Source organism: Notolabrus celidotus, chromosome 14, assembly GCF_009762535.1.
Source record: "Notolabrus celidotus isolate fNotCel1 chromosome 14, fNotCel1.pri, whole genome shotgun sequence".
Lineage (NCBI taxonomy): Eukaryota > Metazoa > Chordata > Actinopteri > Labriformes > Labridae > Notolabrus > Notolabrus celidotus.
Genome location: NC_048285.1, coordinates 9,892,090 through 9,919,222, shown reverse-complemented (window position 1 = coordinate 9,919,222; position 27,133 = coordinate 9,892,090). Strand labels below are relative to the sequence as shown.

Sequence of the window (27,133 nt, the reverse complement as noted above, 5' to 3'; positions counted from 1 at the left end):
TTCCCTGTCTGTGAAGCAGCACGTAACAGCATCTCGTCAGAGCCCTCAGAGAAGTAGACCCACATAATGATTATCTCTCCCGACAGTTGTGCAGATGCAAACACAAATTCTCTCGTATAAGGCACTGAGAATGACCCAATGGCTCTTATAGAATGACAGCGTCTCCTCCCAGCTGCTATCCTGCTCATTCCCTTTCTTCAATGCCTCTCATTGTGTGAGGAAGAGGAGGCCCATTCTTACTCATGTCTCTCGTGCTCTCGTTTCTCCAGGGGCCAGCCCTGAGGAAAGGAAACTATCAGGAGAGTTTGGATATACCTGGTGACACGGCTTCCATCTTATCTGACCACCGTCACCTGCACACATCTCTTCTCTCCAGACGACACCAATCGAGGAAGGCTTTAGAAGAAGAGCAGTGGCAGTCTCCAACGACACTGACGCAGGGAGGAGAGGAATACACAGGAGGAGGGACTTGTGCTTGCAGCACATAGGCAGAAGTCTGTTGTGAGTATTTCATTGTTGTCATTGTTGTGGAGGGATGTAGTTCCATTCAACTGACCCACAGTATGCTCCCCTTGTCTGAGTATTTGATTTTTTTTCTAGTTGGTAAATACTGAATTTACTCAGAGACAGTATTTCATCCAAGAAAGCAATATATTGATTTCCTCGTTAGGAGCAGCGTGTCTCTATTCAGATATGTTTTTGAAATATATAAGGATGTTTTTTTATCTCTGTGTAAACTGTCTGACAGCCCAACTGACCTTGACAGTCTTGCTCTGTTCTTTTTTTCACTGTCACTCACACTCCATATAAAACAAACATACAACTGCCTTGTGAATTTAATTATGTCTTCCACAAAGCTGCTTTCTTTAAGACTCTTTGTTGAATCAAAGGACATGTTTGAAGAAATAAGAAAGATGCTGGTGACAGTTTTCTATACTAACTATATTCTTCATCTGTCTCACTCTCTCGTGGCTGTCTTCCTGCTTCCTGTCTCGCTTCCTATCGAATAGATGTTCCATTTTCACCAGGAAATCCAGTTGTGGAATTAGGTGCAGGACAGGGGCAAAATGATCTGACAGATTCACTTACCTCTGCTGTCTATGATCCTCCTGGCCTCTGAGATTATTAGTGGCTGTTATATATGTAGGCATAGCACATAGGAGCAGGGAAGGGATGGTTGGGTGAAGAAGGCACAGAAGGGAAGGTGTGAGGGATCAAGAGCGGGTGCTGCTGATGACAAAACCAGGGAAATAATCTAAAGGTGTGGAGGCAGCAAATGATGAGATAGTGAGGAGGGGGGCAAGGGGAAAAGTGAGACAGGTTTGGTGTAAGATTGCTCTTAGGCTGTGTTTTCTTCTCACTAGGAAAGAAAATATCGTGATTTATTACTGGCAAGCCAAGGGAAAGAATCCAAACCTTATACTCTTATATTGCCTTTTGCCCAGTGCACACCAACAAAATAAGAAATAAGACAGGTTAGCACAGAGGAAAAACAGTGCTCCACAATAAAAGCATCAGCAGACAGTGAAATCACATCACAACAAATACTAAACTTATATGCTAAATATTCAAAGAATGAGCTTCAATCTGAAAAGAAATAAACAGTCCTCTTCTGCTCTCAAACAATGATGAACAGCATAACAAAAAATGACAACTCTACTTTTGTTTAAAGGCTAAGAGATGTAGATATAGTTACCTTTGACAAACAGTCATCATTTTTAATTCATTCCAACAGGGTTTTTATTTCAAACATTCATGGTCACAGCAGAGTGTTTTTTTCATCTGCTGCCACCATAACGTGTACATTTTTGGCTTGTGGAGTGCCTTTGAGGAACAAGAGACTGTATAACAATGAAGATAAGCGCAGTTACTGTATCGATGATCCTCAGAGGATGAATCCTTATGATATTTTGATATTCAAGTAGTTCACAGTAACTTCAGACAGGATGCGTGTTGGCTGTGTTACAGCTATGGAACAGCTTAATTCTCATTTTGCCATACATGCTAACAGATCAGACAGTTCAGACCACCACAGGGAGAAGTGCTCCTCTGTGTCTAACATACAAGATGTATGAACAAGATGTATGTAAGGCACAGAGGAGTGCTTCACACGATGGTGGTCTGAACTGTCTGATCTGTTAACATGAACGACAACATGAAAATTTATAGAATAGAAGGCTGGTCCATTTTTTCCTTGAGCCACATGAGGACAAAAATGATAAGTTGAGGGCAGTACTGGCTTTGTATCAGCCTCTATGTTTCAAGCATGCAAAACATAGTATGAGAGGTGTCAAAGCAAAAGCCTAATCAGCTTTTCTTTTTTTTTTCTGTGGACAGAATCACCTTGTTTTCACACAGCTTTTCTGAAGTTGTGTGCAGGACAGTTATTTGGTAAATGAAATCAAATGCAAAGCTCTTTATTCAAGTCTCTGCTGAACTTTTGTTGAAAAAAGTGATCATAAATTACATTGGCTGCAGCTTTTAGTTAATAAATAACATCAGGTGATGGGAAATATTTCCTCTTGTGCGATCTCCCTCTCCACTGCATCCACCTCTCTGTCTTTCTCTCTGCTCAGCTGGTGTTTCTGTGTAAATTAAGAACTAGGGATGGGCATTTCAAGCCAAAATACTGTTCTATAATCATTGGCATCTATTTGACGATTATTCGAATAATCACCCCCCGCAACACACACACACGCACACACACACACACACACACACACACACACACACACACACACACACACACACACACACACACACACACACACCTGTCCCGTTAAGAGTCTGTGTGGTAGTCTCGTTAACCAGCAGCAGGACGAGGTGCTGCTAGTAGCGGTCACTGACAGCGTCTGTCTGGATCTTTATGTCCCTGTCTCTGTGAAGTGGTGTGTATGTTAAAATTTTACAGCCATGATCAGTCTCTGGAAATACATGTGTAGTAGTGTGAGATTCAGAAATGGAGAAAATCACCAAGACCATAGCTAATGTTGTCTTCTTTTTTTTCTATTTAATGCAGTTAGCATTCTTCTTCTTCTGTTTCCCAATGCAGTCAGCAAACAGCTTCAAGATGCTCTATAGCCACCATCTGGAGGGAATAGTATTACAACCAGGCACCGGTCAAAACGATAAAAAATTGTACATTTGAAATAAGAAAATATTTGAAGTAACTCTTGGAATTTTACAAAGTGAAAATATATTCAAAAATCATTGCCCATCCCTATTAAGAGCCTCTTTTACAAGAATAAAGAACTTTGAGTTTGAACTACTACCTACAAGCTCTCCATAGGCTTGTCGAATATGACACTGTATGTAGCCCTGAATACAGCTTGAAATCCTTAAAACTCAAATACAATCTCATTTGACAAGCCAACAGCGATATGCACCTTGTGTCAAATGGAATTAAAATATCACCCAAGTACTTTGAGTTTGGGCTACCACCTACGTGCTAAGCACACAGGTGTAGCTAATCAGACTGATTTCAGCAGGAAACTGCATCTCAAAAGCAGACAGAGCACTATCTTAGAGTGTGCGGAACACCACAGACCTGTGGATGAAACTAAATCAGACAAGTCAAAAGCACTTGCTAAATAAGTTGCGACTGACTTACTGTTTGAAATGTGAAATACTGTTAGTTTAAACATGCAGTTAGAAATGTGAGTCATTGCAATGAACTATTCAAATTAAACTATAAATCGTAATAGAAAAATCCATCATTAGACAACCATACCCTAATTTATACAGTCCTCTGGTTATTTATTCTTTGATCTTAGATGTTTGATGTAATGTTAAATGTTAGCTACTAGCGCACTCTTGGTATGCATTATGGAATTTCAAATTACTCCAATGAAATCAACACTTAAAACTGGTGCCAAGAAAAATGTTTGCTCATATGTATCCTCAACACCTGAGAAAGGGAAGCATTACTTAAAATCTTCACGATCATCGTTTTAAGATAAGATGTGATAAGATACTTCTTTACTCGTCCCACAACAGGGAAATTCATGCAGTTACAGTTGCAAACAAGAAGGTATACAGTACAAGAATATATATAAGAAAAGAATGTCCATCAGAGACGAGAGCACAGTCTCTCCTCTGAGCTGAGAGCCAATAGCATATGTTATGTAATAATTTAGATTTCACTCTCAACCCCTTTAATTGGTGCAAGCTGAATTAGCACCAGCTAATCAACATAGCAGCCTCTCGTAGATTTATAGATGATCATTATTGCTGCCAGGGTGAAATTAACCCCTTCAGTCTGCTGGGAGTACAGTTGGAACATGCTTGACTGAAATGCACTCCCTCTCTCTCTCAAACACACACACACATTCTCATACGTGTATGCAGATGAGTCTTGTCTGTTCCTTCTGGCTGTCTCTGTAGAGCTGTCACACATGCTGCGTCTTGGAGCACCAGGAGACCGGGGTTGACTTGAATTAAACTGAGAGGATGTCCTTTCCAGATCTGGGGAGAGCCACAGAGACACATCCGCCCCCAGAGAGAGCTAGTCAAAAAGACAGAGGGAGAGAAAGAGAGGGAAAGATGAATGGAGGAAAGAGATGAAAAAGAAAGGAGGTTGGAGATGGTCTGAAGAGGGGGAGGAAGTTAATAAAAAAAAGAGGCAGGGAAAAAATTGTCTTCTGAGGGAGAGGAATGGAAGATGAGGTGGAGAAAGAGGAGAAGAGAAGTGAAGAGGGAATAAGAAGGCAGGAGTGGAGATTATATTTGAGTGTGTTTTCTTGATACAGAAAAAAGAGAGTGGATGACAGAGAAAGCTCAGACAAGCTTAACCATTAGACATACCTCCAATATAATTCCACTCTTTTCTTGTGTCAATTCTTCTCTTCAAATCTTACACTGTTTTTTAAAATAGAAATGATAGTGTGGGTTAATTGTGCAAATCTCCTAGCACTAATCAATTTCAGCACCTTGAGTTTTATTAAACTATGCCGGTCAATATTCACTTTTTATAAATCTAGATACACTAAAACCTTCCTTTTACACTGGGTCACAGGCCTGATAATCATAACTTCTTTACATGATTCTTACAGTGATGTTGCTAGGTTCGCATTCAAATCTAAAAGGGTGTAGAAAACTCACTACCCATGCGTTCTAGGGCTGAACATCATCCCTCTAGCACACATACAACCATCATGGCTCTTTTCTACGACAGAAAGGCAATTTGTGCTTAATGGCCTCCAGTGTGTTTGTGCTCAGCACTGGGGGTCATCTTTTAATCTATGTTTGAGATGATACTGCTGTCCATTTACATTTTTTTCAGCACTAAAGCTTGAGTACCCTCGATATTGAGACAGCAGCGGTGGGAGCTAATGCCAGTTCACAGTTATGTAGTTGTTCGATTTGCATTCATGAGCTAATTCTCTCGCAAATGTGAATGTTAGCAAAGTGAGAAATGTATAGCGAGCAGTTGATTATACAAATTTGAATCCCATCAAGCTGATTCAAAGCTGAGGAGTCTGGTCTCTGGTCTATGTCATTTTACAAGTATAATTATTCTTGTAATAGATCTTGTTAGAAGTTAACAGAGAGTACGCAACTTCATAGTAAAGAGATAAAATTAGATTTAAAAAGTTTGTACTGTATGTTCAGAAACAAAATTGCATTCTTGTGTTAATCTAAGCCCATATAAAAGCTGCAGCATCCAGAGTAATACCGTAAACAGTACATCACTCTCTAATGAACTAAGCATATACACAACAGTGCAGTATATGTTTAGAATAGCTTACAATAATGTATGTCCTGACCTACAGTAAAGCTGGTTTAGAAAAGCTTTCTTTTTTCTATCCAACCTCCAGGCATTGTTATTAACCATAAATGAATTTCCAGTTCTTTCTAGAATTCTGCGTCCCTCCCCTGCACTGGATGATAAACACACGAGAGACCTAGGGTTTTGTAAAACAAGAAATTGGAACATAAATTATTAAGTGAGAGAGCACCTTCCCAACAAAATCCATTGTATTTTCTACTTGTGCCTGCAAACTAGGCAATCTTTAAAATTCCTCCTTAGGTTTTGTGAGGGTGAGCTTGTTACTTTCATTACAGAGAAGACTTTGTTCATCATTGTTGCACCACCAAATCTACTGTGAGCTCTTTGCAGCAGATCCCCTGCCCTTTGTTACACACACTCTTTGTTCTGTAATAACACAAACCTGCTCTGAAGAAAGTCTGCAGGCTACGTTTTCTCATTTCAATTTTAGGGCATTAGCTGCTGAATCATTGGCATTAATGATGAAATTTCAAGCATGATGCATAATAATTGTATGTGATTACTTACACTTTGGGGAAATAAGCAGTTCAAAGATAATAACACACATTTGGTGGTTTGGGAAGCGTTAAAAGCACCATTATATTCTTGGTTTACCTCTTAAACTACAATTACATTTTTTTTCCACCAGCAATTTTCTGTAGCATTAATTCTTGCAAGCCATGCAAGCTTATGAATGCTTGACCTAAAACAATGTTACACAAGAAAATGACATGATAAGGCTTTGGGGAATTAGTTTTTTTGCTTTCTGATACACCTTAATGTATCTTCAAAAAGTCTCTTGCATGAATGAGGGCACATTTTTGACCTTAAAGTTAAACTGCCTATTAGTTTTTAATCCATGACTTCTTTGAAATATGCAAAGCCTTAAAAAGAGTGCAAGAATGGTCAAAGCTCTTCAAATATTCTGTAATACTGTACGAACTGCTTCAAGTACAACATGCAGCAGCTCGGAGCTTGGTTGCATAATGTTTTGCACTTTTTTTGCAAGGATACAGATTTCTCCGACATGGCTAATGTTATTTTGTGGTGAAAAGAAGCAAGAAAGTGTTGTGTACATGATGTAACTGTTTGCAATCTCATTGTTATCATGAGAAATGTCTCTCAACATTTCCCTCTTAAAAATTGAATTATTCAGCGCACAGACCTGATTTTGGAGTGTAAACCGCTCACAGAGGAGCTGTATGGCACAGTTACAGCAACAGCAGCAAAGCAGAATGCCAAATCGAGATGAACAGATCTTTTTTTAAGTATACAAAAGGCCAAAATGAACACAGCAGATCATTGGAAGTTCAGCATTTATACAAGTCCATTCCACCAGAAAACCAACATGACCCAAATAAGCGTTTCAGTCTCCCAGACATTTTCTGATTTATCCTCCAGCCAGCTGGCTGCAGCCCTGTATGGTACCTGCACCTGTGAGCTCCTGCAAGATTAGATAACTAGGACAGCTTTAAGTCTCAGCCAGGTTCTGGGGAATTGTAAAAGTTGGTGTTGAGATGTCTGATGAAACCCCACAAACAGAAGATAACACACAGCTGTTTTTTACACACACATAAAAAAGAAAACCGGCATGAATAGAAACACATCGACTTGCACGAACATAGAAACAGGGAGATCCTGAAGGCTTTTAAAGAGCTTGAATCACCCTGAAGCCCATCAGACCTCATCAGTGTGTTAGTGTGTGTAAGTGTGTGTCATGGACAGCCCTAGGCCTGGCCAACTAGCATTAGTTAGCAGGACAACAGCCTCAACTAGAGCACAGCCCAGCAGATTTGCACCATCTCCTTTGGGAGGCAAAGACGGATACACTAACATTGCCTCACCCCGCAGTTACACAGCCACAACAAATCCCTGTGGGGCCATCATAGCTTTTGTTCTCGCCCCTTTTATGGGCATAGTGTATGACTTGTAGTGCTTGGGAGAAGAAGCATGAATTTTCAATCTCTATGAGTTAAAAGCATTTTGCACTGAATGCTAGTAAAGGAGTCTCTCAAAGCTTATTCTAGTTGTATCAGGTGATATATGTCTGAGAAGCCTAGCAGATTTGCACCATCTCCCAAAGAATATGGTGCAGATCTGAATTCCAACACTGATGCTTGTTGGAATTTGGGGGGAAAAAATGAACAGATGATGAAGCAGTTAACCGTGACTTACAACACCTCATCTAAACTACTGCTCAGTTCAGCATTGTAAAGCTGCTTGGTGCAAAATAGTCTGCCAATTTATGTCAGGACTAGACACATGAGTATTGCAAGGATAGCTGCAAAGTAGAAAATAAGACACAACACAAAATAAACCCAAATGGTAATAGTTTGTTTTGTCAGTGTTATACAAAATCACCCATATTGTATGAGCTGTGTTCTCCACAGGCTAATATGGGTCTAAAGAAACTGGGCTTTGATGAAACTGCAAATCCTGTGGTTGATTGTTTGACATAGAGATTTTAAATATCACTGCAGTGTTAGTTTAATCTAAATTCCAAAAGCAGTCAGAAAAACTTCACAAAGGTAAAAACTGACTTGACTGGAGTGTAAAAATGTTGGCCTTCCTCATCATCTCAGCTCTGTAGATGTCCGAACTGCAGTGATTTAATAATGAGCTGGATTTTGTAATATTCTCTCTCTCAGTGATGAATTTTCACAGCACGGTTTCCTGCTGAATTGCCATTGTATGATTTAATCTGTTGGAATGCTGATGATGATGATGCATCCTTGGAACAGCTGGGATTTTTCTGTGAACAAGGGTTGTTTGATTTAGTCAGAAATTGTGGCAAAACGTATTGATTATTTAGGCAACTGTTGAGCCTGGTTGAATGTGAGTTATAATCAGAGTCATATTTTTCTCGTTAGAGCAGTCTCAGCCTCGAGAGTCTCTCAGACTCTTCAATCAGTGTTTGAACATTCAACAGAAAGAACATTGACGGAGCAAGAAAAATGTCTGCTGAGTCTTACCGGATAGTTGTAGTAGGTGTATGTGATATTAAATAATAACAACATGACTAAACCCTTAGCAGAAAGAAATCATATATTACCATCAACCAGCATGTCACCCACTCGGTGAGTTCCCCCATAGCAATCAGTGACGCATTGTTTCGGTCTCTAATGGTAGCACCCCCTGGCTAGGACCTATCACTGCTGCTTTTTAGCACAATATAAAATCTCATTAAAAAAAAGAAGAGATATCATCCAAACAGTTATGTTGCGATAGTGTAGGTGTAGATGCACAAGCAAGGGAACAGGTAAATAAACAAACAAATGAATAGATAGACTCAAGCATATAACCAGATGTGGTGCTTGTAACTATTCGCTAGTAGTATTTGTTGTTTTTTTTATCTTGCCAAGTCACTCTGACACATTTTAAGGCTCAATCCCATTTCTCATTTCTACCCCTTGTTTTCAAGTCCCCCTTTGCCCTTTGGAATATCCCCCTATGAAATGGGACAACCCTTCAAGACCCTGATATGAAGAAGTCATCAATAGCTTGCTAAGTTCTTATACCGAGACGTTAGCATACTAGCAATTTTTCTAATGCTTGTTCAAAAGAAAGGGATCATAATGCATTAAAACAGCATTAAAATGAGATAATTCAAAGGTTTTCTTAACTTCCAAATCTTATTAACGATGATGTCTATGACTCTCAAAGCATTCTGGAATATTTCTCATAACACTATATTTGAAGTGTACCTCTGAAAAATCGCCATTTGACAGCACATGCAGCCCTAACACTTTGCCCTACCCACCATCCCAACAGGAATTTGGGCGACCTACCTCTAGATGTGAATGGGGTAGGGCTAAGAGGCAGGGTTAAGGAGTGAATTGGGATTGATATGCAGCATCAAGTTGAGGTAATAGGCAATTTAACCTTACTGCAGATATGGGCTGTATATGCTCAAATTTCCAGCTCTGCCTTTACCCAGAGCTGCATAAAAATCTATGTGTCAGTCTGGTTTGGACCAGAGGCTCATCAATAGTGAGCCGGCGAAAGTCCTCTCCAATGCTCAACCAGAGGTAATTCTGTAATGCATCAGCCATGGAGTGAAAACAGGTCATTACTCTCTGCTCGCTGACATCTCTAAGTCATCAAGATAAATTTGGCTTCAGAAAGTCAAAGAAAACACATTAAACTCCAAACTTTTAAGATGCTATCAACATAATTTCACCTTTCTTACTAGAGGGATATTTAGAAATCTGTTGAGATTGTAGCCACTCAATCAGCCACTGTTATACGCAATTAAAGTTACAGAATATTTCAAACACTGCCAAGACTTTGATGGTAAACTGACATATCTTGGCACAACTCCGCCTACTTCCAAAGTGCATGGGGTGGAAAAGGAAGTTTAAAAGGGTCCAAACTCCAGCGACAATTGTAGTATAAAGAATAATGTAATTATTCGACCAACATGTTTCGGCTTGTGGCCTCCACCGGGGTCATAGTGATGGGACTATGATGGGATAAATAATTCAAAGAAATACTTGTCACTATAACTTGATTAAATCTAGATGAATGATTGTGTTAATCCAATGACCTTTCCCTTGCTTGATGTTTACACTCTAGCTATCTGACAAATATCCTTGTGCTATATAAAAGGTCAACAGGCCAGGGGGTCAGTCAAACATCAGGAATACAATCATCAGCCTCATATGATGATGTGTAATCTCAAAGTGTTCATGAAAAAAGGTCCATTAGTTACCAACCAAGAAATCTATTTATCTACATTCCAGTACAGAGGATATGATAAATGTCTTGTGACTGAACAAGGCTCCATTTGGGCTGAAAATATGATAATTATGGTAATCTGCAGACTGCAGGCAAATTGAGATGTTATTCAAATGAAATATGCATGCATTGGCATCTGATGCCAAGTACTGAAAGCCATTGACCGCAAAACCAGAATTATCATTGTGCTTTAACATAAGACGCAGTTATGAGGATTCACGGTGCCATAGTACGGGTCTATAAACTGGAGGGGGAAAAGATTTTGAATTGTGCCATCAGCAGTCACTGGGCATCACATAGAGGCACGGGCTAAGAAAATAGTGTTTAATGCAGCTCTGATAAAACCTGATTGTGGCTCAGTCCCCTCCATATCCTCCCCTCTAACTCTGTTAGTGTCCATGCCTTCCTTCCTGTGGACTTTATAGCTGGAAAGCCTAATTGGAGCCATTTCCACATATAATGTGGGAGCCCCGAGGGGGCTCATTAAAGAAACTGGGCCGATCCACCTCGACTATTCTTCAGCCACCCACTCATCGCTGTGCTATGGTACTGTCCGTTGGCAGAACAGGAGGGCTTCCTTCAGCTTACTGGCTATTGATCACCGTCAGGAGGGAGGACAGTAATACTGTCACACGCAAAAGCCAGCGTGAGAGTGCACTATGTTACTATGGTCACAGGAAGAGACAGTGCACAATTGAGTCACCTTTGCATCAAATGTATAGAAAAGGAAAAATTACATCAGCTATTGCTATTTCGAAGGGATATAGAATGTGATGTATATACCAAAAATATATTTAACAGCACTTTTCTAAATACCATGGTCACCTGAAAAGGCTCTTGCTATTAATTGTTGATTATGTAGAAATTGTGATACCGTTCAAAATAATTAGTTATTTTGCCATGAGTTAGATGAGGAGATTGATTTCATACTCTCATGTCTGTCTGACCAATATTTCTATAGCCAGCAGTTATCTGAAAAGGTTTCTCTTAAACCAATAATTTAAATCTTTACATCACCTTTTATGTCACAAGCTTTCAAAAACAGTTGTTTAACATTTCAAGTAGCATTTTTACAGAGGTTATATGAGGAGGGATTTTTTTTCCAAGTTACCCTTTAGTCTCTGCTAGATTTCTGGAGTTATCAAATACAAGATTTGAGTCACACAAGTATTGGTGGATATTGGATTTGGATGGAGACTGTTCAAAGTAGTGTCCCTCCCCCATTATCATTACTGTGAGACTGTAAAGTATTTTTTTCCAGATGCTCCCACAGCGCCCATGAAACCTTATAGCACCTATGAATTTGGCAACAGCATTTCCTACAAAGACATGCCGCCAGTCACTGCTGTCCTCTTTATCTCAGCAAAGTCATTGCTCCGTTGACTCAGTGACACCTCTGTAATGTAGCATCAGCAGACACACAGTCGCTGTGTCAACACTGTTCTGTTGGTGTCATCTTTCTCTGCCCCTGGGTGCTCTTTGGATGCAACTGTGCATAGCAGCATACAAGCCTAGTAAAAGGACAAATAATAATAGTGAGGGATAAGCAATGATTGAAAGGCCGGCAAAGAGTAGATTATGAGAACTCTGGCTGATATGTCAAAGGCGCATTAAGAAGAAAACAAAGCTGACTTGCTTCTCTATTAGACCAATATTACACGTCATCGCTGTACTGACATTTTACCAAACAGCCCTATAAATGTCACTGCTTGTCACTGGTGCATGTGTGTTTAGCTGATTTTGATACACACTGATCTGCCATTATATTATGACCACTGACAGGTACAGTGGATATCATTGGTTCTCTTTTTTTCAATGGTACCTGTTAGTGATTACAAAAAACGATCTGCAACGGTCAGTAGCGACCAAAAGTGGTCCAACGAAAGAAAACCACAGAACTTATGACAAGGTTAGTAGAGGGGACCAAGCCTCGTTGATGGGATTTAAGTCCAGCCTGTGTGGTGTGATCCAACAGAAGAGCTCCTGTAGCTCAATGAGCATTAGAACATCAGAACTGGACCACAGAGCAATACAAGAAGGTGACCCGGAGGAGCACGACAATGTTGACTTGGCCTCCAAATTCCCCAGATCTCAATCCAGCATCTGTGGGATGTAGCGGACAAACAAGTACAGTCCATGGAGGCCCACCTTGTAACATCCAGGTCTTAAATGATCTGTTGCTAATGCCTTGAAACCAGATACAACAGCACACCTTCAGAAGTCTTGTAGTGCCCATGCCTCTGTAGGTCAGGGATGTTTTTACCCAGACATGACGAGAGGGTAGCCTACACAATATTAGGCAGGTGGTCATAATGTTATGGCTCATCCGTGTTACAGTTTGGAATGATAATGTACAATAAAGGAAAGTATAATGAGCACCATTAAATTCAAATCAAAAGAGCAGATGTGTTCGTAGGAACTCGCAAGACACAGAAGTGAAGAAAAACAAGTTTTATATGCTACTTCATGTTTCATTTATTTTATCTTGACACATAAGGTAGCTACAATATTCATAGAGCACACTAAGGCTTGAGCAAATGGAATGAGTCACACATGTAGTAAACACAGGAAACAATAATAATGCTGATGTATCCTTCCACTAATTACCAAAGCTATTAAATAAGTCTCTTCCACAAATTAGCTGTCTCCTGGGGGGCAGGTTGAATGCTAATGACAGCTTGTCATAGAGGGACTTCATGTACACCAACACTTTGACTAATTATATAATTAAGAAAACACATGAGATGGACATGAGTAAACAGGTATGTTTGTAGGAGTCCATAACTGTTTTGTGCCAAGTGCATCTACATCAGACGTATCTTTATAACCTGTGCTTATCTTGGGAAAGGCTTTGCTGAGCACAGATTCTATCATCAAACACTTGCCTGATTTAAATTCATGCATGCAGCTACCAAACACTATACTTCACACACTTGGCACCTGAGAGAAATCCAGATTTTTTTCATATTTGTCAGAGCTGCACTCCATTTTACCCACTTGCTTGTCTGTCCTACTTCACCTCTGGTCACCAGGGCCTCTGCTTATCATTTTTCATACAGCAGTCTTGACTTGAAATCTCAGTTTTCCTTATTCCTGGCTGATACATAGAAGGAGAAGTATTTTTTTCCTTTCATAATATTCATTTTCTTTGATTGTGATTAGAGTATGCTGAGTCCTACATATGACAGAGGAAATTACACTATTGTCCTGCAAATAATATTTTTTCTCGCCAAAGACTCTTTCAAGGAAAGTTTTGACGAATGTCTCTTGGTTAATCCTCCCAATTCACACCAATTATTTACTTTTCCAAACAAAACTCTTGGCTACGCTGCCACTGTATTGGATCAAATCCCTGAGGCTTAATTAGCAATGATCAGATTCATAATTATATATATTTTCCTTCCACAAGAGCATATAATTGGGGGACTTTGACGCAGGGGAATCTTGCAGTGGAGAAATCCATGGTCGAACCCTCATTAAGGAACTCAGCAGTGCTAGCATGTTGAAGTGAGCGAGAGATGGTGCAGAGGAGAGTCTAACACCTGAACTCTCTCTCTCTTTCTCTCTCTCTCTCTCTCTCTCTCTCTCTCTCAGGATGAAGGTTTTAATTAGCTAATGAATCTTGGAGCTCCCTTAGTCGACCTTTGGCCTTATGCTGAGGCATAATAGGCCTGTTCACGGAGCAAAGCATGTCACATGCGGTTGAAATCAATGTCCACTACAGCAAAAAATTTTAATGAGATAAACACCGGGCTATTTATTGTTGGAAACTGTTGAAGTTCACATCCATGAATCATACCTAGAAGCTGTCTGAAGGTTGTAATGTATTGATTTTCTATCAATGCCAACAAAGGCCTTCCCATCATAATTGATATTGCTTGTTATGTTCATGGCACACACAAAGAAGCATACAAATGTTTAGAATTAGATTCCTTGTCACTACGGGGCGACTCAAAAATAAAGTTGTTTTGAAGATCAGCATAAATGACAGTTGCACACATTTTTTTTTCACACAAAGAACATTATATATTAACAAGTCTGCTAAAAATGGTTAATAGAAAGGAATTAGAAATGATATGTTTAGATTTGACAGAACTAGGTGTTTCAGGGTCCATGATTCATGGATCTCCATTGACTTTGTAAGAGGCAGAGCGCAGAATGATATACTCTGTAAACCACGCCCACCAGAGGGGAAAATAAATGCTACCACAACTTGCAGCTAAGTGCTGAAATGCTAACAAAATATATGCAGGTATAGCTTAAAATAAAAGTTATTATTTGCTAAAACTATAATGGAACCCTGTGATAACGAGGAAGAGAGAGAATTGAGTGCTCCATCTATTTACCTTGTTTATTTATTTATTTCACTAACAGGCAATCAGTAAATACTTTGATATTTACAACTGTTTGATGGGTACATTAAATCAGGAGCTAATGTAACCTAACAAATTACAAAACCTTGCATAGCTAGCTGGTGGATGTCTCTTATTGCCTGTGTGTAATTGTGTTGTCCTAAAGGATCTGTTACTGTCCTCAGATGTTTATTAAAACATGTAGTTTTTGGTTCTCAACAGTATCAGTGCATCCCACCGTCCAGTCTTTTATTTTTGTTTGTCTTAGCAGATAGAGAGTCATGTTCTTGTAACAAAGTCAATGGACTGCAATGAATTGTTTCCCCTGTGGGTGGGAGCTATATGTGCTCTATATCTACTCTATTGCTGAGGTACCATATGATGCATCGCACTATGTCTCTATAAACTTAGATTTACTGTGTAATTAAATATTGGTGTCAGACACTTTAAATGTCTAGTATAAAGGATTTTACTTCACTAATGATGCTCTCTTTGCTTGACTCAGAATGGGATGTCGTTTTTTGCAGGGGATATGAGACAGTGCATCTATTACTTCCTTCTCTGTGTGTGGTTTCCCCACTGTGACATTTCCCTTGACTTCATTTTGATAAGAACTGACCTGACATGGCAGGTCCATGTCTCAGTGGCAGCCCCTACAATCCTGGCAGAGTTCCGTCAGTCTGCTCAGTCAGCTGTGAGAGACTGCATGATGCTTCCTGGTCCAGCACTGGAAATGTGCCCTGGGTGAGCTGAACTATAAATTAGTCTGAATAAGTTAAGGGTGGGCTGTGCTTGGCTATCCCCCGTAGATATCAGCAGAGAAGAACCTGCCTGAAGGTTGGTGCTCTTAAATCTTTTATCATTGCTGAGGCAGCCTGATCCAGGCATAGACTGGGGCCATCAATCAGGACCAATGCTCACAGCTAATGGGTTGTTCGAGTTTTCCTGAAAATTAAACAGCCGTCTTCATGTAAATCAAGCATGAGAAACAGCACTTACTGCTATACCCTCAAGCTAATTTTTTGTTCAAACGGCATTTACAGTGGTTTGGCGTCTCTGCAACTTACAAAATAGTGAAATCCGGCAGATTAAAGGCTGACATGTTCTGTTATATATCCATGAACTACACTAAAGACACTCTTTCATTTATAATTACTGAACAGTTAATCCATTTTTTAGTCCAGTTAGCATGATTTAAGATGAACCTTACAACACATGATTGTGAACAACATAGCTGTCCCTTCTTTCACAGGCAATCAAAGCATTCATACAGTAGCTGCCTTGCTTTCCCTGCATTGCTATTATTAGCCTGACTCTTTGCAGGCACATGTTTCATGCAGAGAGGATCACATTTTGAAGAGTCTTGCTCCATAGCAGGTGTGAGTGATATTGATGGGACAAGTTACAGAAACTGGAATATAAGGTAACCTCTTATTCAACTAGATTACGAATAGGACTGATAGCATAGGGGACACATGCAAGGAAAACCAGACAGAGCCTCCTCTTTGCATGGTTTAAATAAAGGAAATGCCTGTTGTATACTCCAGCAACACAAACATTCTTAGTTTTATTGTGTTGGGTTTAATTTTTGAAAATGAAGGCACTCCTCTTTGCATTTTGAAAACACATTTGCAATCATTGCAACTCTGCACAAAATTTCAAATTAGGGTTGTTCAGCGTGTCTGAGTCTGTTTCCCTCTTCTTTACACAAATTAGTTTAATCGTAGTGAGAAAAACAGCCAAAAAGATTCACACTGCTTCAGTGCACCTCTGTCTTAAAAACAGATTGTTCTCATCTCCACAAAAATCAGTCTGCAGTTGTTTTTTCATCCTTTTTGTGCTACGGTTCCTCTCTTTGTATGGAATGGTAGATTGATAGGTTGGTATACTGTGTTAGAACACTGGTGAACAACCAGGCCTTCTAATGTCATTCAGGCTAAAGGACCTTAGGTTTGCATTCACTCGTGCAGAATATGCATAGGCATGTGTAGTCCCTCCCTACGTGCCTTGCATTGTTCTTTCTGTCCTGAAAGCAATGAAATGTGTAACAGTGTTAGCTGTCAGTTCACATCAGAATATACCAGTGTCACCAAGCCCAAAGCTGTACTTTTTTTTTCTTTGTTTCATTGCTTTCACTGTCACAGCAAAACAATATAAAAAGCAAAAATGTCAGAGAAAGCATTGACAGAACACCTGCTCTTGGCTTACTCTACTTCAGAAGCAATTAACGCTGTTTGAATCAATGCTCTAACATTCCAAATTCACTTTTAATAACACCCTTAGGCGATGCTGTTTTTGGGGCAGTGACAGATACATCAATAATGATCTATTGCTCCTTGTCTTCGAAGAATCCTCATGTATCCCTGAAAACTGTTCTGAGCTTCGCCAGGATGGTCAGAGACCATGAATTTTTAAACTAAGGGAGACGATTGGACACACCAGCACACACTATCTCCAGGGAACCTCTCCTCCCTGTCGACTGGAGAGTACATCAAAATATTGCCGCAAAGCTTGCAAGGAAAAGATGATGTTATTATTGGTCCCCGGGAAATAGGAGATGGTTGGGGGCCCAGGAGGCTCAGAAGTTAGGGGCAGACTCAATTACAAAGTTGGAATCATGCCCCTGACTTCGTCTTTGAAGACTCAGCTTTGCAAATCTGGAAGAGGGTAGAAGAGACAGGGAGAATGTGTGAGCCTGCAGTGCTGACCTGATTGCTCTGATACCCGTCAGTGTGAGGGACTGTGTAATAAATAATCAAAGTTTACTATTTAGTACATGTGAAAGTGTTTTTATAGCCTGAACAACAGTGGTTGACAACAATGTGACATGACTGTCCGAAAAGCAGATACCATCATTTAAGAGTAAGACCATAAGATGTGGCTAAAAGGCTGGAAAAATCTGTAAGTGCATCATTAAGGAAATATATGTTGGCTGCAGGATCATTTAGAGACATCACAGGAGCTCATCCAGTCAAACAAAGTCAGTTCTGCCCACAAGGGAAATGTTTTGCCTCACCCCCACCCAACCTCTTTTAGGGGGTCACGCTGTTAGTTCAACATTCAGTACAATAATTTTCACACTTGCGTTGTTGCTGTAATTCTTTGTTAATCAGCAGCAGGTGTTCTCTTCACAGCTGGTTAACTCGTGCTGATGTGAAAGGCTGTCAAGCTTCATTGTCTGCCATCGGCTGCTGCCGTTTGTGGTGTGTATTCTTGCCACATCACAAAGGCTAGGTGCCAAAGACACTAACAGGTCAACTGGGTGCTGGTGAGGTGCAGAGGCCTTGTTAACAGTTTGTCTTTACATCATTGTGGCTGTGGAGGAATGTTTCTGGGCACATTAGTCCGACAAAACAGATTTGAGTCCACGAAGAGTGAGAATGTGTCACTCACCTTAAAGGAGGTGCTCATGTCTTACTAAAATGTAACAGACATGTTAGCGGTGCTGTAAGGTTGTATCCAAGCTTGACAATCCCTGAGTTAATACAGCATGTTAACAAGTTCACAAATCACTAGCATAGAAGTCTGATTTTTAAGAGCTAGTCTTTGTTATTCATCATTATTGCTTGACTCGTCTTTCAACCTTTATCAAGGTCATGATCTTGGTTTAATGTGTTAGCATGATTGTATCAGCTAGTGTTGTAGTACTCGAGACCGGTCTTGGTCTCAAGGCCTCTTATTTCACGTCTTGGTCCCGTCTCGGAATCGAAAGCATTTTTACTCAGTCTTGTCTTGGTCTCAAGACCGGTTGAGACCACCATAAGAGAAAAAAACGAAATTTAAAGAGTCAAAAGAAAGGCAACAAAGACAAAATCCAACCGTGTTTGTTGCTGTCAATGGCATTCAAAGCAAACTTAAATAAAATAAACAGAAGTCTTTTATTTCGTTAACTCTCATGACGATTTTTCATTGATATATGTGCCTTGGTCTTGACTCGGTCTCGATCCCTAAATGTCTCGAACATGTCTTGGTCTCGGTTAATGTGGTCTTGACTACAACACTAGTATCAGCAACTTAGCACTTGGCAAAGTTCAGTTTAGCTTGTCATAATTTGCACAGAGGGGCAGAGGACATCCACCAAATACCATGGATTCTAATAATTCTTGAGGCATTTCTTAAGGCTATAAATGTTTGCCTGTTTTGGCACTTAATGATTTGGGACTAAAACAAAGTCACTATTTCTCATCTGGTTGGCATAAATAAGCATATTAAGTGTACCTTTTTCACCTATGATTGCTGAAATATACAGTGAAGGCTTAATTATTCCCTTAAAAGGAACCCCGACTGTGGGGACTAATAGGGATAAATCTGCTTTAATGTTTGTCTCATACTAGAATGCTTTGTTAAATAGACATAAATAATTGTTATTTTTTTAGAGAGCGAAATTTATAACACATATTCTAACCTACGAGCGCAGCCATTATTTTACTAGCGCAATGCAAGCTGGGTTGATGTGTAATGGTAGCGTCTTGCCGAGCCTCTGGTTTTCGCCGTGTTTACTCGCTGGCTTTCAGGAACGTGAAAACCATAATAATGCCACACTATGGTGCGTTTGGGTGTAATTTCCAGTCGAAGGGAAACAAGGGGACTGGTGTAAGTCTACACAGCTTTCCAAGAGACAAAAAGAGAAGAAAGGAGTGGGAAATTGCTTTTGGACGTACACAACTTCCGACCCACGCTGGTGAAAGAGCTCACAGGTGCTGCTAGTCATTAACGGAGACTGAAGCCAAATGCTGTGCCGTCAGTTTTCATTCATAAACAGACAAAATGCCCTCGGGAAAAGAGTGAAGTCCGCTTGAGGAAACGCCATAGGCAGGAGATGCTGGATGTGCTCCTGCGGGGATGTCAACAACCCGCACCTGCAGATGTAGCCTCTGATGGCGAACCATCGGGCACGATCACGACCACGACCACGATCACGGAGGAAGCTGACGATGAGTCCTCCGATCAGTCAACACAGCAGTCCATAAGTGTACAGTGTTGTCCAAATAAGAGTGATGTTGCAACTCAGACGGAAAAACACACAGTGGCCAGCTGATGCGCACCAACTTATTACTCAAGACCACGTTAATGCTGCTAATTGTGAAAATGAGCTGAAAAAACAGTTTCAGGAGGACAGTCAGTCTCTGGATCTTTTCCTCTCAGAGGATGACTTTTTCAGTGAGGGCAGTCAGCTACTGTACAGACAGTCTGATCCGGAATATAACTTCACAGAGCACCCAGGAATCACATGCTTCAGCTGACAGGCATGAAGAAAACAGACTGTTGCAACCAAATGACGTCACTACCCAAACATCATTTCGACGCAAAGAACAATGGCGGCCTACAAGTGAAAATATTTTTTCCAGTTTTATACAAACTAAGATATTTTGAGAGATTTTATTATCGTTTTTATAAAGCTGATACAAACATTGATCATATAGGAAAATACGTTTTGGTAGCCGGGGTTCTTTTTAGAAAGGAGTTACAGGTTTACCTTACAAGGTCTAACTTTAATGGTTGTTTATAATACTCTGTGTCAATGAGGGTCCATGGATGCATTTATATCACAAAGCAAGCATTTCTAGCTCTGTATATTCTGGCAGTAAGAGTTCCAGCTCCGTCAGCTGCCAGCTCATGCAATGTTGTTTTTCCCTCTTTAAACACTTTCTTTATAAAAATGAGATGCTGCTGTGGCCTGTTGGAGGACGTGATGTTTTGGCAGTTTGTTGTAGTAATGTACTTTATTTCCTTCTGTTTAGCTCCATCACAACACACAGGAGAGGGGAGTATTGTTCATAAATCAGTGGGACAACATTGTCATTGTGAGTCCACATGCATGAAAGTAACAGGAACGGTTTCTATCACTGCAGTATTTGCTTGTCTGTCATAGAGGGCACATAAAGCAGAAGCTTCACTAACCCATGAAGACAGTTGGTGGTATTCATCTTCTCCTCCTGTTTCCACACAACTGATGTCTACTCCCGGATGTATGATGCTTTAGTTTTTGAATTTGAACAATGAGTCAGAGCAATCTGAAAATAGATTGTTTTGAGTTTTTGTGCCCATCAAGCACAAACACCCCCAACTGCATGACTAGATTGCAGGAAATGTGCCTTTTTTTTTTTTTTTTTACAACAGTGTGCCTCAGTAAAATGATTCTGGAACCCCTGCTGTTCATTCTCCTAAACCTACGTATTAGCAGTTTATATGAGTCTCTGTTACAAAGCCCCCGGAAACACAGTCTGCAGCCATCACTTTTGGAGCTGATGCAGCATGCAGACATCACTGCCTGACTGAGGCATAAGCTGCCATAGAAGCAGCGTTCCCTCAGATGTATTTGAATAAGATATGATGCCAGTTTATTTTTGTAACATCCCCCACTTCAGACTGTTGGCAAGTAATGGAGTTGTGACTAACCCTCTTCCAGTTTCCACATTATGCAGAGAAAAAAAGAGGACAAAAAACACTCAGTGTGTTTCTCTGCAGATCATATTGAAAGAATTGAGGTGAAAATTATTATCAAAATATACAGTATTAATTTCAGCATTATAAAGCAGCAGTGGTGTATCAGAGGGGAGGGATTCAGCTTGTGAATCTGAATAATGTGCATTCAAATTCGAGTTCATTACTTTACTGACACACTTTTTCCTCGGCTGTAGTTTCAGCCCAGGCCCTTTGATGTTAGATAATGAATAGACATCACACAGCCACAATGCTCACGAAGGTCCAGCCAAGAATCTCTGTGAGGCATTTGACTCTTAGGCCCTGTCCAATCTGCTATGTTTAAACCCGACTCAATGTCCTTGACTGTGTAATAGAGGCCACATCAAGGTGCAGACTGTAAAAATACAAAGAGAGGAACACTCACTGAAACTGATCATATTGAAATGTCTGTATTTCACAGGTCCGGACCCAGAGCTGTCTGTCTGTGTGGGAAGACACAGCAGAGCTGAAGGAGGAGGAAATGGTTGGCTGAGGTGTCATGGAGAACGTCACCACTACATAGCTTGTCCAGTATGTGGTGTGGTCTTTCCTGCTGCACATCAACTGTGGTGCCATGATCCAGTTTTAACTGTGGGTGAGCATCCGGAGCCCTTTTTCATTTGTTCGGTTGTATGGTGTTAATATATTATTACATGGGGCATTTAAATTGATTTCACACGTTACGGTCAGTTTCCATGCGACAGAAAAAAAAACTCTGTGAGTTTTAAGTCCTCCGTTTGCTCTGGAGAAACTCTGTGAAAATTAGGCCAAATGATGTCATCGTGATCTTCGTGTTAGAGACAACGAATCTCAGGAAGCGTAGTTCCAAACATGGAGGTGTGGACTTGGAAAGATGAGGACATTTAACCAACATGGGTGTAACAAAACATACTCTCACATACAAGCTGCATGTCCACTGACTCACATCACGCCCGTTCTGGCTCCTCTTCACTGGCTTCCTTTCAGGTTCAGGATCCAGCTTAAGATTTTATCACTTGTTTTTAAAACTTCTCACAGACTGGCACCATCATACCTGTCTGAGATTTTGCACCTACATGCTCCAGACAGAGCACTGAGGTCAACACAACAGATGCTTTCGGATGTCCCAAGGTCCAGGCTTAAGACTGGGGTGACTGAGCCTGTGTGGTTGCTGCTGCCCCACTGTGGAAAAGTCATTGCTTAAAACGTATCTCTATGCATTGACCTTTAATACCAGTTGAGTGTGACAATTCTGACATTTTATGTGCTTTTATTTACTTTCCTCTTATTTTGTTATTTATTGTGCCTTAATGCTTTTTTAACTCATATTTAATTTTTATTGATACTATGTTTTTAGATTTGTAGACTTGGCACTTTGGTCAACTGCGGTGGTTTTAGATATGCTGTAAAAATAAACTTTGACTTTACTTGACATTTTGCCCGTATTATTGGAACACAGCGTTCTGCCACCTTTATTTACAAAAGGAACCATGAGTCAGTATTTCTTGTCTATGCTCCCTTCATTTCAGCTAATTCCTTACTCTTAATTAGGCTCTCTTTTGTCCTCCATCTTTATGGAAAGCATTGAAATTGTTGGTAAAACCCTGTGAAGGTTACCAAAGGCACTTTGTATTTTTAAAAAAAGGCCCTGGTTGAAAGTGTTTGTTTGTTTTGTTTTTATGCTTGTTTGTTTGTTTTAGGGGTAATTAAACATGTCATGGAAAACTATTTATATTTCACAGAAAATCTGAAATTTGAGATACCCCTAATGTAAATAAGATTATTTTCCAGCCACAGTTATGCATTTGACAACAAGGATACTTTCCATTATAAGTGGCATATGCACAAGGTCAAAACCTCATTATCATCAAGCAAAGCCAATGATCTCTGATTGGTAGATGTCCTTTTTTGTTCCTTGATTCCTTTACAAAGAACAAAAGTTATTAGACATGATAGACAAACCATGAAATTAACATCATCCGCCAATTACACTTTTTGAAAGAGTTATAAATGTGCTGGAGAAAGAGTTGACATAATTATATAGACTTAAAGGAATTGTTTGCTTTTTGGTATTTGTAAGCATGTGTAAAATAATTTTATTTCGGGTTATGAAAAGGTCCGAATGTGTTTTTTCTTCATCTTCAGCTTTTACATGGTCAACCTTTTACTTTTGAAAAGCACCTTAATAATTTATTTCACCTCAGTTTGTGTGTTTGTCTTCTTCCTAACAGAAACATGGCAAACAAGAACTACTTTTATGTGTTTATCAGTGAATATTCAATGCAATTCGTTCAAGGACTTGCAAAGTGGATAATGTTATTTTCTGTACATATTGCTCTTCTGCTTAAGCATCTAGGGCCACGTATGATTACATTTCCAACAAAGACTGCACTGCATAGCAGCTCTTCTAAAATCATGCCTTTAAACTTCCATACAGCCAATTTCTATATCAATCAAACAAATATAGTAAATGTGCACAGTATGTAACCATTTAAACTTAAGCCATTATTATCTGATAGCTCAGACATAAATGGGATATTTATTTACCGAGCTCAATTAAAATAATTGTCTTGTACAACTGTGTTAAACCTCCATGTACTGTCACCTTTCCCAGCAGTGGGAACAGGATTACTATGGGAAATGATGACTGGTTTCCTCATGTGTAAATCTGAGTGGCAAACACCTGGACTCACATTATGTCTTTTCTCCTTTGTTTAATTGAGCAGATCGGTTAATAACTGTGTTTTCCCTGTTAGTGCTAGGCATTATGCCAGAAGCATTTAAGAGGAGAAGAGGCTGACCCTAAGAGGGAAGGGGAGGTCTGTCATACTTTAATTCAATGTAAATGAGCAAGAATGTAGTTAAAGGAGCAGTAACCAAATCAAGATGAATACATTGCAGGTCTTCTTTCTTTGACAAACTACTACTGTGTCATCCATGTTTCATTAAATGTTATTTCAACACATCAGTCTGTGATCATTTATATGCAACACATCTTAACACGCTAGTGTGGACAGCTACAGTGACTGACTGGGACATGCAGCTTCAGCCTCAGTATTTCAGTGTGGTTTCAAGCATAAACTTTAAGTCTAAAAAGCCACTCCCGGTTTTAGTCAATACTCTGTTTATGCTGCAGTTAGACTTCTGAGAGGGATTCAAAGCTGTACAAAATGGTCTGGACTCTGCACATTTGCCAGTCCACCCGCAGTGTGGTGACATCATTTCCTGCCATTTGGCCGGTGAATAGGGTTTTTTTTGCACAAGGCATGAAGTCACTGCCCGTCCTCAGTGATGGCACAGATGAGCTCATCAGGTTGGCAGAGGGCGAAAGCTTCTTTCATGGCCTCGTTCAGTGGCTTTGACCTTCCATCCATTGGCTGTGACAGTATTATTTTAAAACCTCTTCAATTATTATTTTTTGCAGAGGTAAAAAATAAATACCTGCTGCATCGCGTCAGTCTTTTGGTTGCTCAGTCTGCTGCAGAGTATTTGTTTCAAAAGCTCTATCAACAGAAATCACACATCTCGTGTGCCCCCCAGGCTCTTTTTCACTTTCATAAATGACATTTTATCATTAATGCTGCTGTCATCCAGTGTCATCCTAATATGATCTTTCCGCAACAGGTTATTGTCATGTATTCTATAAAGTGACTGAGAACCACATATTAATGAGTAAGAATGTGATGTGTTTGTGTTCGTGTTTTTTATGCAAATATTAACTCCAATTCAGATATGAGTACATTTTTTCAGGGTTGTCAAAGGTTGTTTTTCCATCTGTGCTATAAAATGCAAAAATTGATAATATGTCCCTCTTTTCTCTCCAGGTAATGTTGAGCCAAATAACCGATCCTGGAGATGCCGAAGAGAAGAGATATTCTTGCCATCGTGTTGATCGTGTTACCTTGGACGTTGCTCATCACTGTTTGGCACCAAAGCGCTATAGCTCCCCTCCTCGCCATTCGCAAGGGTACGCAGTACACTTCACCGGCAGTATCAGACCTGAAGTGGGTCCTTGAACCTAACACTACACTTCAGGTTTAGACAACAGGCCCGCCATTTAGAGGCACTCAGAAACCATGACCATCAGCTTCATCAGAGCTCAATAACACTTGTCTGCTCATTATAAACCTCATCATTGTTCATTTTATGTGCATGATTAAGACTTGGAAGTTAGCATCACATATTGTACATAGAGGAGACATTTTTAATTAAGTAATAGACTTTGTCTGTTGGTTTAATAAAATCCTCTAGATTTGTCCAATCTGAATAATTCTCTAATGTTGACATTAACTTGCTCTGAATTATAAAAAAACCCCACAATTAATCACAGCCTACCAACTAACATTCTGAACAACACAACATGTTAGTGTAAAACAGCATATCCATTAATTATCTTGTTCATTTAGATTCAAACTACTCCCAGATTACCAGATTTACCTCTCTGAAATTCGGTGGAAGTTAATTTCAATTCCTGTTTCATCAGAAAATAAAATAAATGTTTTTCTGCTTTCTAATTTTCATGGAATATTTTGCTTCCATGGCTGAACACCAGTGTGAGTCATTAAAACACAAACTCATGAGCCTCTCAGAGATCATAAACCAACAGTGTAAAATGTCAAGTATGCTGAAAAGTAAACAAGCCCAAATTAGAGCAACAGCAAATCAATAATGTTCTTTGCCCTCTTCTTTGAAAGTCGGGAACACACATACAGCGTCTAACAAACAAAACAGGTTTAAACAAACTACTTGAGACAGCCTGAACACAACACCAGTGAAGACAGATCAATAGAAATGATTATGTGTTACATTTATGTGAAAACCTTGAATATGAAAAGTTAAGACTTGAGAGGTGCACATAAGCATTTTGTTCTCTCCGTTTACAATTTTATGCCTTTAGTCATTTTGATATCTTCTGGGATTAAGTGAAGACACAATAGAGTTTTTAAAAAAGTGTTTTTTGGCAGTGTCATTTGACCCAGCTACGCACACTAGCTTCCTTTTTTATGCTCTTAAAAAGAGAAGCTAGAGGGTTTTTGGCAGCGTGCTCACTGGCAGCCTCTGTTGAACATCTGGCCATCAGCAGATTGTGTTAATCTATCTGCTGCAGAAAGATCCTCCTTATGTTGGAGGTGCAAATGGTACTCAGGCAGAACAGTGACGAAAGATTACCATTAGCACAATGAAAAGAAATTAAGCACCTTAATGATTTCATTATCATATTCTATCCATCATGACCTAACATCTTGGTCACAGCTCTAACCTCTGGAGTCACTGCGGTATGTGTCGCCTGATTGATCTAACATTGTTTACATGCAAATCTTTGTTGAGTGGTCACCTTTTTGTCACTTATACTTTCAAATGTGTCGTTTCCTTCTTATAAAATGAGACAAAATAATATGTAGGTGTGCAAATACATTACTACTGAAGTGCTGCAACTGCTGACACTTTAAACATCGGTTCATATGACTAACGTGAGCGTAAAGGGAACCAAATACAGCCTTAGTTTGGTTAGATATTCAGTTTTCTCCCCCTGAACAAACTGTTTGAAACAAAAACAATAAAAAAGGACAAAAAGAGATAGCGTTTTATCACATTAAGGAGCACCTTGATGTTAAGATTTAACTGTAATGTTGTCCGTCATGTGTCTTGTGTAATTTACTTTATGTACAGTACAACCAACCAGGCTGAAATGTTGTAATCTTGCAGTTTTCTCATTTTTAACATGTGTTTGGTTTTACCTGGACTCCCCAACTCCACAATATTCTATTGCAGTGCATAAAAGTGTAGTAACCACCAATGTAGACATTTTTTATCCCAGCAGAATAACCCCATC

General features: G+C 39.8%; 1 protein-coding gene across 3 annotated transcripts in view; it reads left to right on the top strand.

The window, feature by feature from the left end:
* The window catches only part of LOC117825914 (galactosylgalactosylxylosylprotein 3-beta-glucuronosyltransferase 1), a 76,425-nt gene that overhangs the window by 39,628 nt on the left and 9,664 nt on the right, over positions 1-27,133 (top strand). For all 3 annotated transcript variants that reach the window (XM_034701899.1, XM_034701901.1, XM_034701900.1), the window contains exons 2-4: positions 270-501; positions 21,743-21,916; positions 25,125-25,267. In XM_034701899.1, the coding sequence (XP_034557790.1) occupies positions 25,156-25,267 (112 nt within the window). In that variant the 5' untranslated portion in view covers positions 270-501; positions 21,743-21,916; positions 25,125-25,155. The remainder of the gene's footprint in view (positions 1-269; positions 502-21,742; positions 21,917-25,124; positions 25,268-27,133) is intronic.